The sequence below is a fragment of the Heptranchias perlo genome, chromosome 1 (genome assembly GCF_035084215.1).
Source record: "Heptranchias perlo isolate sHepPer1 chromosome 1, sHepPer1.hap1, whole genome shotgun sequence".
In the NCBI taxonomy this organism is placed as follows: Eukaryota; Metazoa; Chordata; class Chondrichthyes; order Hexanchiformes; family Hexanchidae; genus Heptranchias; species Heptranchias perlo.
In genome coordinates, this window is record NC_090325.1 from 111,684,294 (window position 1) to 111,707,389 (window position 23,096).

Sequence of the window (23,096 nt, forward strand, 5' to 3'; positions counted from 1 at the left end):
GCAGCCCTCGGATGCACAGCTCGGAGAGGTCCTCGTAGGACCGGCATGGCCTGTGCACATGTTACGGAGGGTCATACCTGGTGGTCTTCTGTCCTCTGCCATGCTGCCTCTTTCTCCTGGCCTGGACAAGCTTCTGCTGCAATTGCTCCATTATAATGGCATAGAGTGGTTTTCCCATATTCAAAGTCAGTCTGAGTGTGGTTTTGGGGGTGGGGGAAATCAGGGGTCCCAAAAGTTCTTTTCTGGGAAGAGAGGAAAGCACTACAGTTAAATGAAGTACAGATGTCAGTGATGAATAAATGTGAAGGAAGGGCTTAAAAAATGTTTCTCGGAAGCTGTAATCGGTAAGTGGAGTTGGTGCTCTCTTCAGCTCACCAATTCCTCATTTACACTTGCCTGAAGTGCAAGAGGGAGCTGTGATGTTAGAAGATCTGTTTAAGGATGTTTTTATTTATAATTAGATGCTCTATCTATTCCTCATAATCAATATGTTTCTTGAAATGATCCGGTCAAGTGCTTATAGATTTATTAAGTATATAGTACTTAAGCATACACTTAAAATAGTATTTACAACTGATGATTCTGGGATTCAACCTGTTACAGTTCTGAAATCAGTATTCAGGTTGATCAAATCTTTGAATTCAAATTCCCGTTACAATTCGCTAGTTTATAGATCTCTTATCAAAGTTTCCTTCTATGGCAGGCTCAGCATTACTTGATCATGCCTTGTTCAAGTGTAACTTTTACATCTCTAAACTACAGAGTACATGAATAATGGATAATTTTACAATACATCTATTGGTTGGCATGGGTGAAAATGACTCTATTTCTCAAACATCTTGCTTTTCACTTTCTCAGCCTCTTTACCTCCCTTTCCCGAGGTCACCAGACTATGCTTCAATTAAGTATGGTTTCTCTCAAGGTCTGGAGCACGAAAAGCATGCTGGTGTTATCTGTCTTGGGAGGCCCACTTTAGACTTTCAATAGAGGAGGCAAATGCATGAAATACAACTTCTGCTTTGCTTTAAACCATGTTAACTCTTTTCTACCTCATGTCTCCCAACAGACCGTTTTTTCTTGGGTCTAAAGTTACGCTGATGGGAGGAGTGATGTAAACTCAAGAAATTTCCATGTATTTGAGCAGCTATGCAAAATAACTTTGAAGAGTTTTTGACTGGCGTAAGAATTTTACTGTTAAAAAGAACAAGGAAAATTTGCATTTAGCATAATAATGGCACATAAGTGGCATAATGCACTAAGTCGCAAAATTCCTCCATCTTTTCAGCCCAATAATGGTGTAACAGCAGCCTTAGTGCTGAAGACAATGAACAAATTCAGAGTTTAAACTTCAAAAGTAATTCACTGTCTGTGAAGCACTTTGGGACATTCTAAGGAAATGAGAGGTGCCATATAAATGCAAGTTCTTTCAGTTTCTTTCTTTCAATCATGGACCAAGTTGAGCCTCTATAAGCTGTCAGGGAGCATGGATCCTGAATGTTTGGATACTTGGAATTATCTCCCTATTGCACTGCCAAGGGGTATGTTTATTACTGGAGTGCCAGCGATCAGCTGTGGACCAACACTGACAGAACCACCAGAGAGCAAAATCAGCATTAAAATATGATGTAGAATGTTTTAATTGAATCTCAGACAGCAGCTGCTCACTTTCTAACCACCATTATATTAAGGTAATAATGTTGCAATATAAAAATGGCACGAATTGATACCCTTTCCCACAGTGTTGCTTTTTAAGGAGATGGGAACATTCCAACTCAAACTGGGCCAAATTTGTGAATTCTTTGAATTAATTGAAGCTGATCCTTTTTATTTTTCTTCAGGTTTTATTATTCAGTTCAGTGCCCCTAATACTTTTGGTGCCAAATTATATGAGCCTGGACTGTGCAGTATTATAACCTACAGGGCTACGGACCAAGTGCTGGAAAGTGGGATTAAGGAGGATGGCTTTTTTTCGGCCAGCACAGACACAATGGGCCGAATGGCCTCCTTCCGTGCCATAACTTTCTATGGTTCTATGATTATCATATAAACACTTAACACATTCATGTCTAATTCCTTTGTCCACTATTTTAATGTAGACATTAACCCTTCATCACATAAATGGGTTAACAACTCCATTAAACATAGGAACAGGAGTAGGCCATTCAGCCTCTCGGGCCTGCTCTGCCATTCAATTAGATCATGGCTGATCTGTACCTCAACTCCATTTACTGCCTTAGCTCCATATCCCTTGATACCCTTACCTAACAAAAATCTATCGATCTCAGTCTTGAAAGTGCCATTTGTCCCAATATCCACAGTCTTTTGGGAGGAGAGAATTCCAGATTTCTACTACCCTTTGTGTGAAAAAGTGCATCCTGATTTCCCTCCTAAATGACCTTGCTCCAATTTTAAGATTATGTCCCCTTGTTCTTGATTCCCCCATCAAAGGGAATAGTTTCTCTGTATCTACCCTATCAAATCCTTTTAACATTTTAAACACCTCGATCAGATCACCCCTCAATCTTCTATACTCAAGGGAATACAAGCCAAGTTTCTGCAACCTGTCCTCTTCATTTAAACCTCTAAGCCCAGGTCTCATTCTGATGAATCTGCGCTGCACCCCCTCTCAGGCTAATCCTTCCTGAGGTGCGATGCCCAAAACTAAACACAGTACTCCATATGGGGTCTGTCCATGGCACTATACAACTGAAGCATAACTTCCTCCCCTTTGTAATTCAGCCCCCTTAGCCTTTTTGATTGATTTTTATACCTGTCTACTAGCTTTAAATGATTTGTGTACTTAGACTCCCAAATCTCTTTGCTGTTCGACAGTTCCTAGTTTCTCACCATTTAGAAATTACTCTGAATTATTTGTCTTAGGTCCAAAGTGAATGATCCCACACTTGCCCACATTAAACTCCATCCGCCGTAGTTTTGCCCACTCACTCGTTCTGTCTATGTCCCTTTGCGGCTTCCTGCTCCCATCTACAGTACTTACTGTCCCTCCTAATTTAGTGTAATCTGCAAGTTTGGATATACAATTCTCTATTCCTTTGTCCAAGTCATTGAAATAATATGATGTAAGGTTAAGGCCCCAGAACAGATCCCTGGGGAACACCACTTGTCACAGCCCGCCAATCTGAATACATACCCTTTATCCACATTCTCCGTCTCCTACCTTCCTACTAATTTCCAACCCAAGTCAAAAGTCTACCTCCAATTCCGCGTGCTCTCATCTTTGCAAATAATCTTTAGCGTGGAACTTTATCGAATGCCTTCTAGAAGTCCATATAAGTAACATTCGTAGATACTCCTTTGCTTGATTAGTAACCTCCTCAAAAAATTCAACTAGATTAGTCAGAGCTATGCTGCCTCTCTCTGATCAGCTCAAGTGCTCCATCACTCTATCTTTATAAAATAGCAGACAGAAGAATTTGAAACAAATGGACTAGACGCCTGATTTTCCAAGTTTCAGTATGGGACCTTTGCCCACCAAAGTGAGAAATCGTAAATGTACTACCCGTAATTTTCTGTCCATTAATTTTAATGGTTGGAAAATTGTGGTCAGTGTGTCCGCAATTTCCTAATATGGGTAGCCGACAGGCAAGGTTCCCACCGGTTGCACAAACTCAGAAAATTACCTCCCATGCATTCGTATAAAAATATTGCACAAGAGTAATTTTCCAGCCATGGAAAAATAAGATTCATAACTTCATAGGAAATGACAGACAATTAAACAAAAATGATTTTGGACCAGAACACATAAGATTAAAAAATTGCTTCTCAGGTTACACATTGGAGTTGCAGTTATACTTGAGATAGTGCTAATATTTTAAGTGGCAAATTGAACTCCTGTGTGTTATAGCTAAGCAAGGTAAAATAAGGTGTAACCTTTAACTTTCGCCCAAAACGGGCACAAAGTCAGTGGAGCTGCCACGCCACCCTCACAAGGCCAGCGTCGGGAGGCCCGAACCAGTTTCAGTTCGAATCTCGTTTGAATATAGTTGGTAAGCTGCAGCAGCAAACAGGCACTTTGCTGCACCTTGCCGGCTGTGGGAGGGCGGGCAATAAGCTGGCTCCTACACTGAGCTGGCCAGCAGGTCGAGCCTGGGTGGTGAGCAGGAGCCAATCCCAGAGTGGGGGACAAGCACGGGCCATCACAGTCCGCAGTATTTTCATGGAGAAGGGGGAGCTTGTTTTGAGGCCTACCTGAGAATTGCATTCAAGGGGTGGCTGAGGAGCCATGCCCCCCCCTCCCAAATTGTTAGCCGCTCATTTATCAAGTGAGAAATGTGTGGTCAGCAGTTGAAAATCATCCCCTACTTCTGCAGGATATCACTGGAAATTCCTTTCATGCAGTTGTTACTTCTCAAATAAATTTCAGGTATTTGGCAACACATCCAAAACCCACTGGAGAGCTCAGCAGTTTCTTTCCACTATCATAGAGCATATATAGTTAAGATGAATTACTTGGATTATTTATACTATGGCTACAAGGCATGTACATGATGCAGTCAAATGACAAATTCCACATGTTTCAGCTGCGGTTGACACTACGCATCAACTGGCAAGACAGTGCTGAAATTGAGCCAGTAGAATCAACACTGAAGTGATGCCTGGCAAAGCAGAGAGTTGCTGGTGGGGCCACGTCAGTTAAATGTGAGACTTTAGGCTTCTGAGGTAAGTGTTCTACCATGAATTGAAAAATGTCAAGCATTCCTGTCCTGGGCAAAAGAAGTGCTGCAAAGATACTTTGAGAAACAAACTCATGGCATGTAATGTGAGGCACACAGATGGCTGGGAAGTCCATGAAGGCATCTCACATGTGCCTTGATATCTTTCACTTTGAAAGCAGTGCCTTTGTAAGTTGGTCAAAAAGTGAGAAAAATCACATTTTGGTGGTAATGTTGACATTGAGTGTTAGTGTAAAACAGGTGAAGTCAATGGAAATAAAAATCGGGAGAGATGTAATACTTTCTGCCGATTTGCTATCATCCATTTTATAGTTTCGCACAAAGTCAATATTATCCCCATTGAGTCCAGCAATGGATTGGACTTTAACCAGACCATCCACCACTGTGACCAATGTGAGAAGACCCGAGACTTATCAGTCAGCAACAGATGCACAGGAGGACTCATGGAACATCTAATGACCCAGTTATGTTGATGTGAGGGACAGCCTATATACTGCTGTGGATTTTGCTGTAAGTTTTACCTACCACTTTACACAACTAGTTTAAGATGCTCGTCACGTTGCTCATTCTTGTCCCCAAAACCACATCATTGTCAAAATCTTCCAACAGGTTGTTATCTCCTTCACCATCATTATCTTCCTCCTCCTCTTCTGTCCCCCTTTGTTGTGCTGGACCTGCAGAAGAAGTGGAAATGAGATAAGAATGGATATGCAGCACCCGGAGAGGACAACAAGATAGCGACAGTCTGAAATTCTATAGCAGCTTGAATCTTTAAAGTGCTGAAGGGGTGTACGTTCTGCTTTGCAACCAGGCATTTGAAGCTGGCACTAGGCCACTGACTTCACCATCACCAACTGCAAAGGATGCTTGCATCCTCAAGATCTCGATAGTCTGTCCTCAAAATCAATGAGCACCCTTATATCTGGGGTCTCCCCTCCCCAAAACCGCCATTGATCAGCATTTCTTAGGGATTGTGTGCTGGCTTCTCCTGGAACAATATTAACATTAGATGATGGCAAGCATTGAAAGATAGACCTGGTACTATAAAGATGGGTGTACTACTCCATTGGCATGTGTATTTAGATCAACTGTTACGTCGAGTTGCATTAATGGATGGCATTCAATACCTAACATTGTTCTGGATCTACAAAACTAGGGAATAAAAAGAGTGCTGTAGTATTATGATAGCTGTTAACATACTTAAAAATGTGTTGGCCAAATGCCAGATCATCAAGGGTGAGTTTGAGCCTCACTATTTGGCAGTGATTCACACAGTTTGGTGCATGTCATAACAGCATCATTGTTGATTTCATTAAAGGAGAATTCCAGCACACTTCATTGATAGATAATTCTAGGACATTCTTCCACTATCTAGCTCCTAGCATAAATTTACTTTTATGTTATTGTGCCAACATCAAGCATTGCGACATCGTAATCTGATGAGGAAAGCCTGCTGATAATCTTTACACAGCAATCAAACAGCTGTGTTCAATAATGGAAGACGTTCATTTTCATTTTTTTCTTATACATACGAAATTATAAAAAGTGAATAAGCCGATAAGTTAAATATTGGAGCGTTGTTGTATGCTGCAGTTATATAAGGTATTGGTGAGACCGCACCTGGAATACTGCATACAGTTTTGGTCTCCATACTTAAGAAAAGACATACTTGCTCTCGAGGCAGTACAAAGAAGGTTCACTCGGTTAATCCCAGGGATGAGGGGGCGGACATATGAGGAGAGGTTGAGTAGATTGGGACTCTACTCATTGGAGTTCAGAAGAATGAGAGGCGATCTTATTGAAACATATAAGATTGTGAAGGGGCTTGATCGGGTGGATGCGGTGAAGATGTTCCCAAGGATGGGTGAAACTAGAACTAGGGGGCATAATCTTAGAATAAGGGGCTGCTCTTTCAAAACTGAGATGAGGAGAAACTTCTTCACTCAGAGGGTAGTAGGTCTGTGGAATTTGCTGCCCCAGGAAGCTGTGGAAGCTACATCATTAAACAAATTTAAAACAGAAATCGACAGTTTCCTAGAAGTAAAGGGAATTAGGGGTTACGGGGAGCGGGCAGGAAATTGGACATGAATTTAGATTTGAGGTTAGGATCAGATCAGCCATGATCTTATTGAATGGCGGAGCAGGCTCGAGGGGCCAATTGGCCTACTCCTGCTCCTATTTCTTATGTTCTTATGTATCTTATTAAGGGGAAGTTACTTGGGACATTCCCTTTAATCACATTCAGCGAATAGGGCAGCTCAGACCACTAAAAAAAAATTAATGCACAGCTAATTTTGTGTCAGAAAATCAAGATCTAGTCCATCCTATCATAGAAACATAGAATGGTTACAGCACAAAAGGAGGCCATTCGGCCCATCGAGCCTGTGCCGGCTCTTTGTAAGAACAATCCAGTTAGTCCCATTCCCCCGCAGCCGAAGTCATGTTGATTTAGAACTCGGTATCGCAAGATACAAAGGATGGTTATGGGTATAGAGTTACAGACCGCACAGGAGCAAAATCAGTTGTGTGAGACTTTAACTGGAAAAGAGTATCTGGCGAACGATTCAGCATGGTAGGCCAAAGGAACTAGTTATAAATGAGAGGAGCTACTGTGAGGGAATTGACTGTGTCCATAAGAGAGGGGTAACTCTGTAGGATCTCACTATGTAGATGGAGCTCTGTTACAGAATAGGCAATTTCTCATTTCAAAATTGCTTAATTCAAATTATCCTTTATTGCAAAAAAAATGACTTCTAATTTATAGGAATTTGCAAGGCAACTGACCTCATTTTCAAAATTAACTTTCTCTGATTGCAAGGAGAAAGCACTCTCTACGAGTTCATGTGCAATGCACAGCATATTGCCGTGCTGTAAGTTAACAATGACTAGAAAAGTATAGAATTTTTAAGAGGTACTGAAAAATTAAGAGTTAATCCTGGTGTCGCCAAGTGCAGCAAATTAAATACCCTTGTATCAGCTCGAGCACGGATTCGTCCATAATAAAGAATCAAAGTAGATTGATAATATAGCCTCAATGACCGGTCTCCGTATAAAGACCGGCAATTTCCAGAAGGCTGCTCCTGCTCTGCCAGTGTAATTTCAATGGTGGTTCGGCGCAAACCCCATTTACGCGCATAAACTGGGTTTCTGTCGAATGTCCGCCAAAGTTACAGCAGCGAAGCAGGAAAAGCCCCAAAGGAATTCCCGACAGAAGTCCAATTATTTAAACACTGAGGGGAGGGGGAAAGTGTAATAAATTATTGGAAGTGTTTGTGAAACTAACTAGTTTAGGAATTATACTTTCTACAGCATATTTGTTTAGTTGAATGACATCTTTGAAAGCAATCCACGTAGCCAATTGGTCACTTGGCCTCTAGTGGGACTTCCTTACGATACTTTAAGCAATTTAAAAGGTCAGATATCATTCACCTTAATCAGGAAGGTGTTGGAAGTTGAGAGAAGGTTTTAAGGCAGCCTTTGAAAAGGTGAGGGTTTAAGAATGTGGGACTTTGGTGGGGGCTCACCCGATCTCTCAGCATAATTTGGCTGAAGGTCGGTGGAAAGCCTGTGGACACAGTAGAAAGATATTTGCCATTTTTCCAGGATTTCCGCTAATCTTCCGTCAAAGTGATTAGGAGAAGCCCTTTGGAAATTCTACCCCACAAGATTTAAAAAAGGTTAAGCTTGAAATCAAAATAGAAGTCAGGAATGTAACTATTAAAACAGTTAATTTAATAGCCTAAATTTTAAGCATAGAGGCTACATTGTAAAAGCCAACAGCGAAAATATAATGGCTCAGATTTTCTTGGAGATTGGTGACGTCAACCATCATTTTCTCCGGCTATCACACCGATCTTTGTCAGGCATATAATCAAATCTAGGCATCTGGATTATAAGTTACACAGCTGGAGGTCATGCAATGGATATCGTGGTGATCTAAATAAGATCAGCTACTTAATTATATCAAAGACAAACCAGTTCAAACATGAATAGCTTTTATTTCCATGCAGTGACATGAGAAAACTGGGAATTCACCACAACCAAAGCATTCACTACCAAAATTGGGTCACTTAATTTTCACCAAGTATAGAACTAATGGTTCTAGAATCTACAGGTGACAGCTACAGGTGAGGTGCCTGAAGATTGGAGGGTAGCAAATGTTGTGCCTTTGTTTAAGAAGGGCGGCAGGGAAAAGCCTGGGAACTACAGACCGGTGAGCCTGACATCTGTAGTGGGTAAGTTGTTAGAGGGTATTCTGAGAGACAGGATCTACAGGCATTTGGAGAGGCAGGGACTGATTAGGAACAGTCAGCATGGTTTTGTGAGAGGAAAATCATGTCTCACAAATTTGATTGAGTTTTTTGAAGGGGTAACCAAGAAGATAGATGAGGGCTGTGCAGTAGACGTGGTCTACATGGACTTTAGCAAAGCTTTTGACAAGGTACCACATGGTAGGTTGTTACATAAGGTTAGATCTCACGGGATCCAAGGTGAGGTAGCCAATTGGATACAAAATTAGATTGACGACAGAAGACAGAGGGTGGTTGTAGAGGGTTGTTTTTTCAAACTGGAGGCCTGTGACCAGCGGTGTGCCTCAGGGATCGGTGCTGGGTCCGCTGTTATTTGTTATTTATATTAATGATTTGGATGAGAATTTAGGAGGCATGGTTAGTAAGTTTGCAGATGACACCAAGATTGGTGGCATTGTGGACAGTGAAGAAGGTTATCTAGGATTGCAACGGGATCTTGATAAATTGGGCCAGTGGGCCGATGAATGGCAGATGGAGTTTAATTTAGATAAATGTGAGGTGATGCATTTTGGTAGATCGAATCGGGCCAGGACCTACTCCGTTAATGGTAGGGCGTTGGGGAGAGTTATAGAACAAAGAGATCTAGGAGTACAGGTTCATAGCTCCTTGAAAGTGGAGTCACAGGTGGATAGGGTGGTGAAGAAGGCATTCAGCATGCTTGGTTTCATTGGTCAGAACATTGAATACAGGAGTTGGGATGTCTTGTTGAAGTTGTACAAGACATTGGTTAGGCCACACTTGGAATACTGTGTACAGTTCTGGTCACCCTATTATAGAAAGGATATTATTAAACTAGAAAGAGTGCAGAAAAGATTTACTAGGATGCTACCGGGACTTGATGGTTTGACTTATAGGGAGAGGTTGGATAGACTGAGACTTTTTTCCCTGGAGAGTAGGAGGTTAAGGGGTGATCTTATAGAAGTCTGTAAAATAATGAGGGGCATAGATAAGGTAGATAGTCAAAATCTTTTCCCAAAGGTAGGGGAGTCTATAACGAGGGGGCATAGATTTAAGGTGAGAGGGGAGAGGGGAGAGATACAAAAGGGTCCAGAGGGGCAATTTTTTCACTCAAAGGGTGGTGAGTGTCTGGAACGAGCTGCCAGAGGCAGTAGTAGAGGCGAGTACAATTTTGTCTTTTAAAAAGCATTTGGACAGTTACATGGGTAAGATGGGTATCGAGGGATATGGGCCAAGTGCAGGCAATTGGGACTAGCTTAGTGGTACAAACTGGGCGACATGGACATGTTGGGCCGAAGGGCCTGTTTCCATGTTGTAAACTTCTATGAATCTGTCAATTCAGGATATGCTTGTCAAACAGATACACTCCCATGCCATTCTCAGGAGCTCCCAGTCGCTTCAAGTTGGTGATGTGATCGCCGAGCTTCTTGATCATCTTGACTTGTTCATCTAAGTAATGGGTCTCCAGGAAGTCGCACAACTGAAAATGGAGATAAACAAGTACAATTAGCTCACAGATGTTAGTGAGAATCTCCTCCAGCGGAGAAATTGATCTTAATCCTTTGTTGGACTGGGATCATGGTTAAAAGTAGCATATTTGGAAGATTGGCACATTTAACCAGACAAGACCAATACTACCCTACAAGTGGCAAGCCATCAATTCCATTAAACTGGAGCGTGCTCAAGATCCATTTTGATGCCTCAGATATCAAGTGCCCTGGGAGTAGTTTAGTGATCCAGGACTATAGTGTAAATGGCCTTTTGCCAAAAAACCTGAATTCTCTGCAAGTGTGAAACACAAACCTATATGGAAATTTTTCTACTAATGTAGAGTTAAGTGGCAGATTCCAATACCACCCTCAACTCATCTGAAACTTACATGAGGGTCAGTGCTCTCAGTGGACAGTCTGTGCAGATCCAGCAGACTCTGATTAACATTCTTCTTCATCTGCAGGGCTCTCTGCATCACCTCCAGAACATTGTTCCTCTCATCCTGCTCTGGTTTCTGAAAGGAGAGCTGTCTTGTCAGCACAGTCAGCTACAAAAGGAAGTTTGAAGTCCAAGGGATGTTATGTTCAAGGACAACAGGGTTAGAAATAACAAGTTAATCAGTGCACTTGAATACAAGGATTGTGGAGTCATAATCACTGGGATGGCATTGGAGGCCATTCCCAGACACTCGGCGCACATTAGTCAATTGACTTTTATTAGTCATAGCAGCTCTAATCCTAATTCACTGCCTTTTTTGCCGTAACCCTAAATACCCACCAAGCAGCAATCTCTCCCTTTTAAAAACCCCAATTGACTTTGCATCACTGGCTTTCAATAGGCAACTCCCACATTCAACTTGAAGCTCTTGTTTTCCACTCCCATTAAACTCACATTCCAATATTATCCTCCTGTCCCTATTCACTGAATCAATTCTCTTAGAAAGCTTTATTAGATCATTAACCTCCATCTTCAAGAAATATGTCATTTCAGTGATGCTTCGATAGGGACTGTTAATGAACCAGCTGGTTTTAAACTTTCTCTTTACTTGCCTCCCCAGATTAAGGCCAGTGCACTATCAAGGTGGGTTCCAAACAACTGGAATGCAACAGTCTAAGTGCACTGACCAGCACTAATTGCAATGCAGTTTCTGGTATTTATTCTTCACTCATGATAGGCTGTATTAACTGTTTTGTATTTGCAAACTAGTACCTCGATCAAGTCACTTTAAAATCTACCCATTTTAAGATTCTTCCATCTGCCATTCTTGTATTGGGATGTACAAACATCTACCACCACCTTTCAGCAGTGAATTGAGAACAGCAAGCAGAGGGACAGAAGTGAATGGTTGTTTCAGACTAGAGGAAAGTATACCATGGTTCCCCAGGGGTCAGTATTAGGGCGGGGGGTGGGGTGGGGTGGGGGGGGGTGTATTTACACAAATCTTTGAAGGTGGCCGGACAAGTTGAGAAGGTTGTTAATATATGGGATCCTGGGCTTTATTAGTGGAACTACGCCATGTTCTCCGCAGCCTTCAACATGTCATCAATGACGACGAACACCTCGCTATGGCCATCCCCACACCTCCACTACTCGCCTTGAAACGCCACCCAACCTCAAACAAACCATCGTTCGCAGCAAATTACCCAGCCTTCAGGAGAACAGCGTCCACGACACCACACAACCCTGCCGCGGTAACCTCTGCAAGACATGCCAGATCATCGACACAGATACCACCATCACACGAGAGGACACCACCCACCAGGTGCACGGTTCATACTCCTGTGACTCGGCCAACGTTGTCTACCTCATACGTTGCAGGAAAGGATGCCCCAGAGCATGGTACATTGGCGAGACCATGCAGACGCTGCGACAACGGATGAACGGACACCGCGCAACAATCGCCAGACAGGAGGGTTCCCTCCCAGTCGGGGAATACTTCAGCAGTCAAGGACATTGAGCCACCAACCTTCGGGTAAGCGTTCTCCAAGGCGGCCTTCGAGACACACGACAACGCAAAATCGTCGAGCAGAAATTGATAGCCAAGTTCCGCACCCATGAGGACGGCCTCAACCGGGATCTTGGGTTCATGTCACGCTACACATAACCCCACCAGTGAACAAATGTTATCTGTTTTTAATATAACGGGTCATTTGCTGTCTTCCTTCCGGATGTCTCTATGTCTCTGCCTATCTCTCTCTTTTTTTGGGGGGGTTTGTATATTCGGTGGCCTTGTAGGTGACACCTCTCTGTCTGCTCACTGTGATTGCCTTGGCAACGGGCAGTAATCACCAGGCATTGTTCTGTGATTTATAAATGCTGGGGTTTGAAGATTTCATTTCCACAACATTCACCTGAGGAAGGAGGAAGCCTCCGAAAGCTTGTGAAATTTAAAATAAATTTGTTGGACTATAACTTGGTGTTGTAAAATTGTTTACAATTGTCAACCCCAGTCCATCACCGGCATCTCCACATCTTTATTAGTGGAAGCATAGAGCACAAAAGCAGGGAAGTTATGCTAAGCCTTTAAAAAACAATGGTTAGGTCACAGCTGGAGTATTGTGTTCAATTCTGGGAAGCACACTTTAGGAAGGATTCAAGGCCTTGAGAGGGCACAGAAGAGATTTACTAGAATGGTGCCAGGGATGAGGGACTTCAGTTATGTGGAGACTGGAGAAGCTGGGGTTGTTCTCCTTAGAACAGAGGAAATTTGATAGAGGTGTTCAAAATCATGGATGGTTTCAACAGTAAGTAAAGGTGAAACTGTTTCCAGTGGCAGGAGGGTCAGTAACCAGAGGACACAGATGTGATTGTCAGAAGAACCAGAGGCAACATAAGGAAACATTTTTTAAATAAAAAGTGGTTTGTTATGATCTGGAATGCACTGCCTGAAATGGTGGTGGAAGCAGATTCTATAGTAACTTTCAAAAGGGAATTGGATAAATACTTGAAGGAAAAAAAATTACAGGGCTATGGGACTAATTGGATAGTTTGTTCAAAGCCAGCACAGGCGCAATGAGCTAAATGGCCTCCTCCTGTGCTGTACCTACAGAAGACTATGTCTTGTTTAGGATTACCCTGGAGCTTTGATCTATCTCCCCTATTTCCAAATCCACAAGTGGTTAGGGCCTCAAAAGGGGAAGGTGTTTTTTAAAAAAAAACTTTCAACATGATAGTCCTTCAAACCCAATTCTTCATCATCTTGCCATATCAGTTTCCTATCCGTGCACCACAAAAGCTTTATCTAGCAGGTTGTTGTGCAGAAACTCATTCCTTCTGAACATCCACATACATGGATCCTCCTTTATCCTCTAGCTCAGTGACCCAAAGCCATACCAATTACCCTAATCAGCTTAAAACTTGCCAAGTACTCGCTAACTCCCCCCAACACTAGCAATTTTACTCAAATTAATCTCACTTGCTTTTAAGAACTTAAGAGTGTAATGGTAAGATACCAAACTATTCAAGATAATGCAGAAACTTTTAAAGCTACCCAAGTTGCATCACAGAAGACCCCTTAGTTAAAAGCAAACCTTGATGTCCTCCAAGATGATTAGGCCTCCACACTGATTTTGGAATTTCATCAGTTTCTCAGCATGCTCCCATTCCTGATGTGACAGCTTCTTGAAGAACTCAGCAAAGTGTCGCAGAGCAACATGATCCTGGTCAGAGTAATAGGTCTGTAGGTAGAAAAAAAAAGGAAAGGGAGAGGTCAGATCTGGATCTCATCCATGGCCAACTCAAAATATTGGTAACATTATGGAAGACAAATTATCCATTCTCTGCTTTCAATTAAGAGGTTCACAGTTTAAGAAAGTGTTTTTCTTGCAAGTCAAACTCAATTTGCTTCATTGATCTTTTCTGAATATGTTGAAAGTCCCTCCCTGTGAAGTAACTCATCAGAACAAGGTTGTATTCGTAGAAAACATTCGGGAGTTGGATTGAAGTTTCATTTTAACATTCAATCTACACAAAGATTAAGACGAGGGAGGGTCACAGAGGTACATTCTAAAGTTCTTGAGGTTGTAACTAGTAGAATAAGGGTATGGTAGCATAGTGGTTATGTTATTGGACTAGTAATCCAGAGGCCTGGAATAATAATCCAGAGTCATGCGTTCAAATCCCGCTACGGTAGCTGGGGAATTTAAATTAAATTAAATAAAATCTGGAACAACAAACTAGTATCAGTAATGGTGGCCATGAGACTACTGGATTGTTGTTAAAAACCCACCTGGTTCACTAATATCCTTAAGTGGAAGGAAACCTACTGTCCTTACCCGGTCTGGCCTATATGTGACTCCAGACCCACAGCAATGTGGTTGATTCTTAATCGCCCTCTGAAATGGCCGAGCAAGCCACTCGGTTGTACAATCTTGCTACAAAAAGTCACCACACGGACTGCACCACCTTCTCAAGAGCAATTAGGGATGGGCAACAAATGCAGGCCTTGCCAGCGATGCCCACATTGAATGAATAAAAAAATATATATATAAGTAGGGGGGACTCAGTGTATTTGGATTTTCAGAAGGTTTTCAATAAGGTTCCATACATGAGGTTAGTGAATAAAGTTAAAGCAGATAGAACTGGGGGTAATATACTGACAGGGATTGAGAATTGGTTAACAAACAGAAAACAGAGTAGGAATAAATGGGTCTTTTCAGATTGGCGGACTGTGACTATTGGGATCAGTGCTTGGGCCCCACCTATCCACAATCTATTTGGATGAGGGGATCAAATGTAATATTTTCAAAATATTTCCAAGTTTGCTGATGACACAAAACTAGGTGGGAATGTGAGTTGTGAGGAGGATGCAAAGAGGCTTCAAGGGGCTATAGACAGGCTAAGTGAGTGGGCAAGAACATGGCAGATGGAATATAATGTGGAAAAATGTGAAGTTATCCACTTTGGTAAGAAATGCAGAGTATTTTTTAAATGGTCAGACGTTGGGAAATGTTGATGTTCAAAGGGATCTGGGTGTCCTTGTACATGAGTCACTGAAAGCTAACATGCAGGTGCAGTAAGCAATTTGGAAGGCAAATGGTATGTTGGCCTTTATCACAAGAGGATTTGAGTACAGGAATAAAGATATCTTACTGCAATTATATAGGGCCTTGGTGAGACTGCACCTGTGTACAATTGTGTACAATTTTGGTCTCCTTACCTTAGAAAGGTAACCTGACGAAAGGGATAATCTCCGAAAGCTTGTGATTTTAAAATAAATTTGTTGGACTATAACCTGGTGTTGTAAGATTCCTTACATTTGTCCACCCCAGTCCATCACCGGCATCTCCACATTGTACCTTAGAAAGGATATACTTGCAATAGACGGAGTGCAACAAAGGTTCACCAGACTCATTCCTGGGATGGCGGGATTGTCATGGAGAAATTGAATAGATTAGGCCTGTATTCCCTAGCATTTAGAAGAATGAGAAGTGATCTCACTGAAACATAAACTCTTACAGGGCTCAACAGGGTAGATGCAGGGAGAATGTTTCCCCTGGCTGGGGAATCTAGAACCAGGGGTCACAGTCTCAGAATAAAGGGGTAGGCATTTAGAACTGAGATGAGGAGAAATTTCTTCACTCAGAGGGTGGTGAATCTTTGGAATTCTCTACCCCAGAGGGCTGTGGAGGCTCAGTCATTGAGTACATTCAAAACAGAGATTGATAGATTTCTAGATATTAAAGGCATCAAGGGATATGGGGATAGTGTAGGAAAATGGCAGAGGTAGAAGATCAGCCATGATCTTGTTGAATGGCAGAGCAGGCTCGAGGGGCCAGATGGCCTACTCCTGCTTCTATTTCTTATGTCCTTACATTCTAAAGCCAATTCATCAACCGAGAGAAATTCTACCTGCTTAGAATACAATGATGCCACAGCTTTAAATTTTGAAACAGTACTCCAAAAATACAAAAATTACCATGGAAAGGTAAACATAAGAGCTGTAGAGCTCCATATTGATCTGTTTGTTCACAGCATCCTCACAGTCTTTGTGATAGTTCTGTCGCACTTGGGAGGCCATCTTAACTTTTACTGTTAGCCAACAACTTAGTTCAAACACCACTATAGTAATAACCTAACCTCTTCTCTCACAAACTACCAGAGCAGGTCAGAGGCTGGGTATTCTGCAGCGAGTGACTCACCTCCTGACTCCCCAAAGCCTTTCCACCATCTACAAGGCACAAGTCAGGAGTGTGATGGAATACTCTCCACTTGCCTGGATGAGTGCAGCTCCAACAACACTCAAGAAGCTCGACAACATCCAGGACAAAGCAGCCCGCTTGATTGGCACCCCATCCACCACCCTAAACATTCACTCCCTACACCACCGGCGCACCGTGGCTGCAGTGTGTACCATGCACAGGATGCACTGCAGCAACTCGCCAAGGCTTCTTCAACAGCACCTCCCAAACCCGCGACCTCTACCACCTAGAAGGACAAGAGCAGCAGGCACATGGGAACAACACCACCTGCACGTTCCCCTCCAAGTCACACACCATCCCAACTTGGAAATATATCGTCGTTCTTTCATTGTCGCTGGGTCAAAATCCTGGAACTCCCTTCCTAACAGCACTGTGGGAGAACCTTCACCACACGGACTGCAGCGGTTCAAGAAGGCGGCTCACCACCACCTTCTGAAGGGCAATTAGGGATGGGCAATAAATGTTGGCCTCGCCAGCGACGCCCATATCCCATGAATGAATTAAAAAAAACACTTATACTACTGGGACCACCTGTATTGAAGCAGGGTATGACATTACCAATGATATTTGACAGTGGCTGATGGCCAGTCAGGAATTGTCCATGGATCCAGGCACCCAATTAACAAAGAAGAGGGTGTGGGCTTGATACCCTGAGCCAATCAGAGCTTTGGAATACAGGCAAGTTTGGATGATTATTCTGTGATGTCATTGCTGTTGGTTTCTTTCCTTTTCTTTTGTTTTGGAGTAGGGTGAAGAGCAGGAGTGAGGAGGAGGGGGTGAAGAGCAGGAGTGAGGAGGAGGGGGTGAAGAGCAGGAGTGAGGAGGAGGGGGTGAAGAGCAGGAGCATGGAGGAGGAAGGGGTGAAGAGCAGGAGCACAGAGGGGGAAGGGGTGAAGAGCAGGAGCACAGAGGAGGAAGGGGTGAAGAGCAGGAGCGAGTAGGAGGGGGTGAAGAGCAGGAGCATGGAGGAGGGGATGAAGAGCAGCAGCAAGGAGGAGGAAGGAGTGAAGAGAAGGAGCATGGAGGAGGGGCGTGTGGTGAAGAGCCGGAGCACGGAGGAGGAGGCTGAAGAACAGGAGCGAGGAGGAGGGGGGTGAAGAGCAGGAGTGAGGAGGAGGGGGTGAAGAGCAGGAGTGAGGAGGAGGGGGTGAAGAGCAGGAGCATGGAGGAGGAATGGGTGAAGAGTAGTAGCACAGAGGGGGAAGGGGTGAAGAGCAGGAGCACAGAGGAGGAAGGGGTGAAGAGCAGGAGCGAGTAGGAGGGGGTGAAGAGCAGGAGCATGGAGGAGGGGATGAAGAGCAGCAGCAAGGAGGAGGAAGGAGTGAAGAGAAGGAGCATGGAGGAGGGGCGTGTGGTGAAGAGCCGGAGCACGGAGGAGGAGGCTGAAGAACAGGAGCGAGGAGGAGGGGGGTGAAGAGCAGGAGAACGGAGGAGGGGGGTGAAGAGCAGGAGCATGGAGGAGGGGGGATGAAGAGCAGGAGCATGGAGGAGGGGGGGGGTGAAGAGCAGGAGCGAGGAGGAGGGGGGTGAAGAGCAGGAGCATGGAGGAGGGGGGATGAAGAGCAGGAGCGAGGAGGAGGGGGGTGAAGAGCAGGAGCACAGAGGAGGGGGGTGAAGAGCAGGAGCAAGGAGGGGGATGAAGAGCAGGAGCGAGGGGGTGAAGTGCAGGAGCACGGAGTAGGGGAGTGAAGAGCAGGAGTGAGGAGGAGGGGGGTGAAGAGCAGGAGCACAGAGGAGGGGGGTGAAGAGCAGGAGCAAGGAGGGGGATGAAGAGCAGGAGCGAGGGGGTGAAGTGCAGGAGCACGGAGGAGGGGAGTGAAGAGCAGGAGCGAGGAGGAGGGGGGTGAAGAGCAGGAGCACAGAGGAGGGGGGTGAAGAGCAGGAGCAAGGAGGGGGATGAAGAGCAGGAGCGAGGGGGGTGAAGAGCAGGAGCACGGAGGAGGGGAGTGAAGAGCAGGAGCGAGGAGGAGGGGAGTGAAGAGCAGGAGCGAGGAGGAGGGGGTGAAGAGCAGGAGCGAGGGGGTGAAGTGCAGGAGCACGGAGGAGGGGAGTGAAGAGCAGGAGCGAGGAGGAGGGGGTGAAGAGCAGGAGTGAGGAAGAGGGGGTAAAGAGCAGGAGAACGGAGGAGGGGGGGTGAAGAGCAGGAGCGATGAGGAGGGGGGCATGAAAAGCAGGAGCACGGAGTGGGAGGGGAGAGCAATAGGCTGTTGGTTTCTTTGACTTTCCTTAAATTGAATCTGATAGCATCTCTGTTCTCAGAATCAGAGCTTCACAACATATCTCAAAGATATCCTTGCATTTCTAATTAGAATACACCGCAGTTGGCACGGCTCGGCCAAAGGCCAATGTTTATTAGAATTCAGTAACCTGAGACATTCGTTCGTTCCCACCTGAGCTCCTTCTCCGAGGATGATGATGGCATTGGGGCGATTCTGACAGATCACCCTCTGACGAGGTGCCAGATATTTTAACTGTAGTTAAAGGATCACCAGGCTCCTGGCATTAACTCACAGGGTACACCACTTTATTCATTGAGTTTGGAATATTATGGATTTTTTTATTGTTTAGAGATTTTTGAAGGAGCATTTGGGATTGATAATGGAATTCATACAAACATACGAATTAAGAGCAGGAGTAGACCATTCGGCCCCTCGAGCCTGCTCTGCCATTTGATAAGATCATGGCTGATCTGATTGTGACCTCAACCCTACTTTCCCGTCTACCTACTATAACCTTTGACTCCCTTGTTAATCAGGAATCTATCTAACTCAGCCTTAATAATATTCAATGACCCTGCCTCCACCGCTCTCTGGGGAAGGGAGTTCCACAGACTCACGATCCTCTGAGAGAAAAAATTTCTCCTCATCTCCATCTTAAATGGGAGACCCCTTATTTTTAAACTGTGGCCCCTAGTTCTAGTCTCTCCCACAAGGGGAAACATCCTCTCAGCATCTACCCTTTCTAGTCCCCTCAGGATCTTATATGTTTCAATAAGATCATCTCTCATTCTTCTAAACTCCAGTGTATACAGGCCCAACTTGTCCATCCTTTCCTCATAAGATAAACCTCTCATCCCAGGAATCAGTCGAGTGAACCTTCTCTGAACCACCTCCAAAGCAATTATGTCCTTTCTTAAATAAGGAGACCAAAACTGCACACAGTATTCTAGATGTGGTCTCACCAATGCCCTGAACAACTGCAGCAAAACACCTCTACTTTTATATTCCATTCCCCTTGCAATAAATGACAACATTCCATTTGCCTTCCTAATCACTTGCTGTACCTGCATACTAACTTTTTGTGATTCATGAACTAGGACACCCAGATCCCTCTGTACCTCAGAGTTCTGCAATCTCTCTCCATTCCAATGCACATGTACCGCTGACTGCTATGGTTGAACACAAAGCATTTGCGCAAAGCATCAAATGACGTGGTAGTTGCAAAACACTTCAGTGCTTGATAATCTGCATTGATAAGTTATTTAAATCTTAGATTGATAAGGGTTTCATTATAGAACCATATAATGCCTGTGTCAAATAGATGCTTTGAAATAAATCATACTCATTATAAGTTTTCGAGGGCTAAGCAAACAAGCTCAGGCCAACTGGAAAATATGTTTAAAGGTCTTAACAAATGATCTTGGAGCAATAAATCATGCTGCTGCCAGGTAACCAGTGCCATTATTTCTAATTCTAAGTTGCAACAATGTGAAAACTGGCTTAAATGCGAGATGTTTGTAATCGCCAATGATTTTAATGGTGGTGGAGCTATACTAATTACCTTCTATAATAAAAATAGCAAATGCTGGAAATACTCAGCAAGTCAGGCAGCATTTGTGGAGAAAGAAACAGAGTTAACGTTTCAGGTCGAAGACCTTTAGTCAGAACTGGCGGTTCTGATGAAGGGTCATTGTCCTGAAACGTTAACTCTGTTTCTTTCTCCACAGATGCTGCCTGACTTGCTGAGTATTTCCAGCATTTGCTGTTTTTATTTCAGATTTCCAGCATCTGCAGTATTTTGCTTTTGTTATAATTACCTTCGAATTGTTTTCGGTGAGGGTAATGGCGGAGTGGTGCAAAAATCCCATGATAATATGGATTATTAATAATGTAATTTACTTTATAATTTCCTCTTTCTTTTGTGTTGTTCAAGGGTCCCTATGGTGTAGATCCCCAGGAAAATCTCTGGGCCAGTAGGTGCAAGTTTAGCTAAAGCCAGGAAGAAAAGATGACCAGAGAAAGAAGACGACGGCCTTGAAGGACAACTTGCCGCAGACATCACCAAAGATGAAGCCAGAGACTCAGGGGAAGTCAGACCTTCCTGATGCTGCAGCCTAGAGAGAGGTTGTTTGATTTCATGCTCACATCACCAAGAGACAGCCTTAACCCCGAAGCCTACCAGTGATACATTGGCTATAGACTGAACTTGTTAAATTCATGTTATAATCCTGAACACCAAATGTAATGGTGCTATACTCCGAGGAACCGAGCTACTGCTGAGATAGTGTGACACAATTAAATTACTGTTGCTCTTATGATGATTTAGATTCTGTTCATTGATTTTAAGTATTAGTTTACTTTAACTATAATCACCACTACTTAACCTTATCATGGTATTTATTGTGTTATTGCAGATGTAGTTAAATAAAGTAGTGTTACTAATGCATTTCTGCATCCAACTCAGTCCTTGATGCCTCTGGCAAGTAAGAATTAAGTTGCAGTTCACTCAGTATTGTACTTTAGTCCTGCTGTGCACAGATATGGCTTGTTTAATATCTTTTGGACTGAGTTTATGTAGGACAGTTTGAAGCGTGCTAATTTAGGTATCATATATGAAACTTCATAAACTTTAAATAATCTAATTCCAAGATGTAGTGAAAAGGAGGAGGAGAAGATTCATGTGATATCCTTCAACTAATCTAGGTGCCATATTGAAATGTTTTGATAGAATGAGCCTGAATGTATGTGATCCACTCTATCCCCACAACAGCGACAGAACGGGAAATTACAATTCATTGGTGACCTGCGATCTGACCCCATTGGAGTTTCTTGAACTTGAACAAACCAGGCGGGTTCCCACAACAGTAAGGGCAGATCTAACAAGGGGGGGTTGTAAAATACGCTTGAAATCCACGTGGGGGTAAACCCAGTGAACCTAACTTAAAAGGGCAAGCTGCTGGTAATGGTTCTGCTGTTGCCATTTACAGCTCACCTACACCATCTCTTGTTTCTTAACCTGTCCCATTACCACCCTCCTTGCCTTGCACCATCATCCCTTTTGTCATTTAATCACTCCTGCCCTCCACCCTATCACAGACCTTCCCTTTTGTTCTTTCATCCCCTCCCTTCCACCCTTTCTCTGGCTCTGTACTTGCTTAAAAACTTTAACTCTTTAACATGTTCCAGTTCTGAAGAAAGGTCTTCGACCTGAATCGTTAACTCTGTTTCTTTCTCCACAGATGCTGCCTCATTTGCTGAGCTTTTCCAGCATTTACTGTTTTTATTTCAAAAGGGCAAGGATCTGTGGTATAAGTTGCTGAAGCTGTAAACTTCTGGTGTCTTCCAGGCCATCTCTCTGGCCCAGAAACCTTTGTGGGGTCCAATTCCACCATTCATAAGTACTGTACACCTGTATTTTTAAAAAAAATTATTGATTACAGATTCATTACAGGTGCATTACAGGTTCATTACATCAATTTGAATTTTACATTCTGCCTGAGGGGGTTTTCCCCTGATTGCAGCCCCTCGCTGTACAATTGCGGGAAGGCTCTAAACGGTTGCCTTTCCCCACTGAGCCTTTGCGGCGGCCGCACCCAGCCTCAGGGCGTCCCTGAGCACGTAGTCCTGGACCTTGGAATGTGCCAGTCTGCAACACTCGGTCGAGGACAGCTCCTTGCACTGGAAGACCAGCAAGTTTCGGGCAGACCAAAGGGCGTCTTTCACCAAGTTGACGGTCTTCCAGCAGCAGCTGATGTCCGTCTCGATGCGCATCCCCGGGAACAGCCCGTAGAGCACAGAGTCCCGTGTTACGGAACTGCTCGGGACGAACCTGGACAGATACCACTGCATCTCTCTCCAGACCTTCTTTGCAAAGGCACATTCCAGAAGGTCTCGTCTCCACCGCAGCCTCCTCTGGGGCAGCGCGCGGTGGCGCTGAGACTCCGGGAGTGCATGAAGGATCTGACGGGAAGGGCCCTTCTCACCACCAGCCAAGCTAGGTCTTGGTGCTTCTTTGAAAGCTCTGGCGATAAGGCGTTCTGTCAAATGACTTTGACAGTATGCTCAGGGAACCAACCGAGAGGATCCACCATCTCCTTTTCCCGCAGGGTCTCGAGGACGTTACGTGCGGACCACTTGCTGATCGCCTTGTGGTCAAAGGTGTTTTTCTGCACAAACGAAGGACAGGTGGGGCGGAACGGTCCAACTGGATGGAGCGTTCCGTGG

At 44.0% G+C, this 23,096-nt stretch overlaps 1 protein-coding gene across 1 annotated transcript; it reads right to left on the bottom strand.

Annotated features, from left to right (window-relative positions):
• Positions 1–9,680: 9,680 nt before the first annotated feature.
• LOC137340095 (ferritin heavy chain, oocyte isoform-like) lies at positions 9,681–16,472 on the bottom strand. The gene is made up of 4 exons (XM_068002424.1): positions 16,371–16,472; positions 13,984–14,130; positions 10,842–10,967; positions 9,681–10,442 (listed from the first exon to the last, which is right to left on the bottom strand). Exons 1-4 carry the CDS (start codon positions 16,470–16,472, stop codon positions 10,296–10,298), a joined length of 522 nt encoding a protein of 173 aa, XP_067858525.1. The 3' UTR covers positions 9,681–10,295.
• Between the last annotated feature and the right edge of the window lie 6,624 nt (positions 16,473–23,096).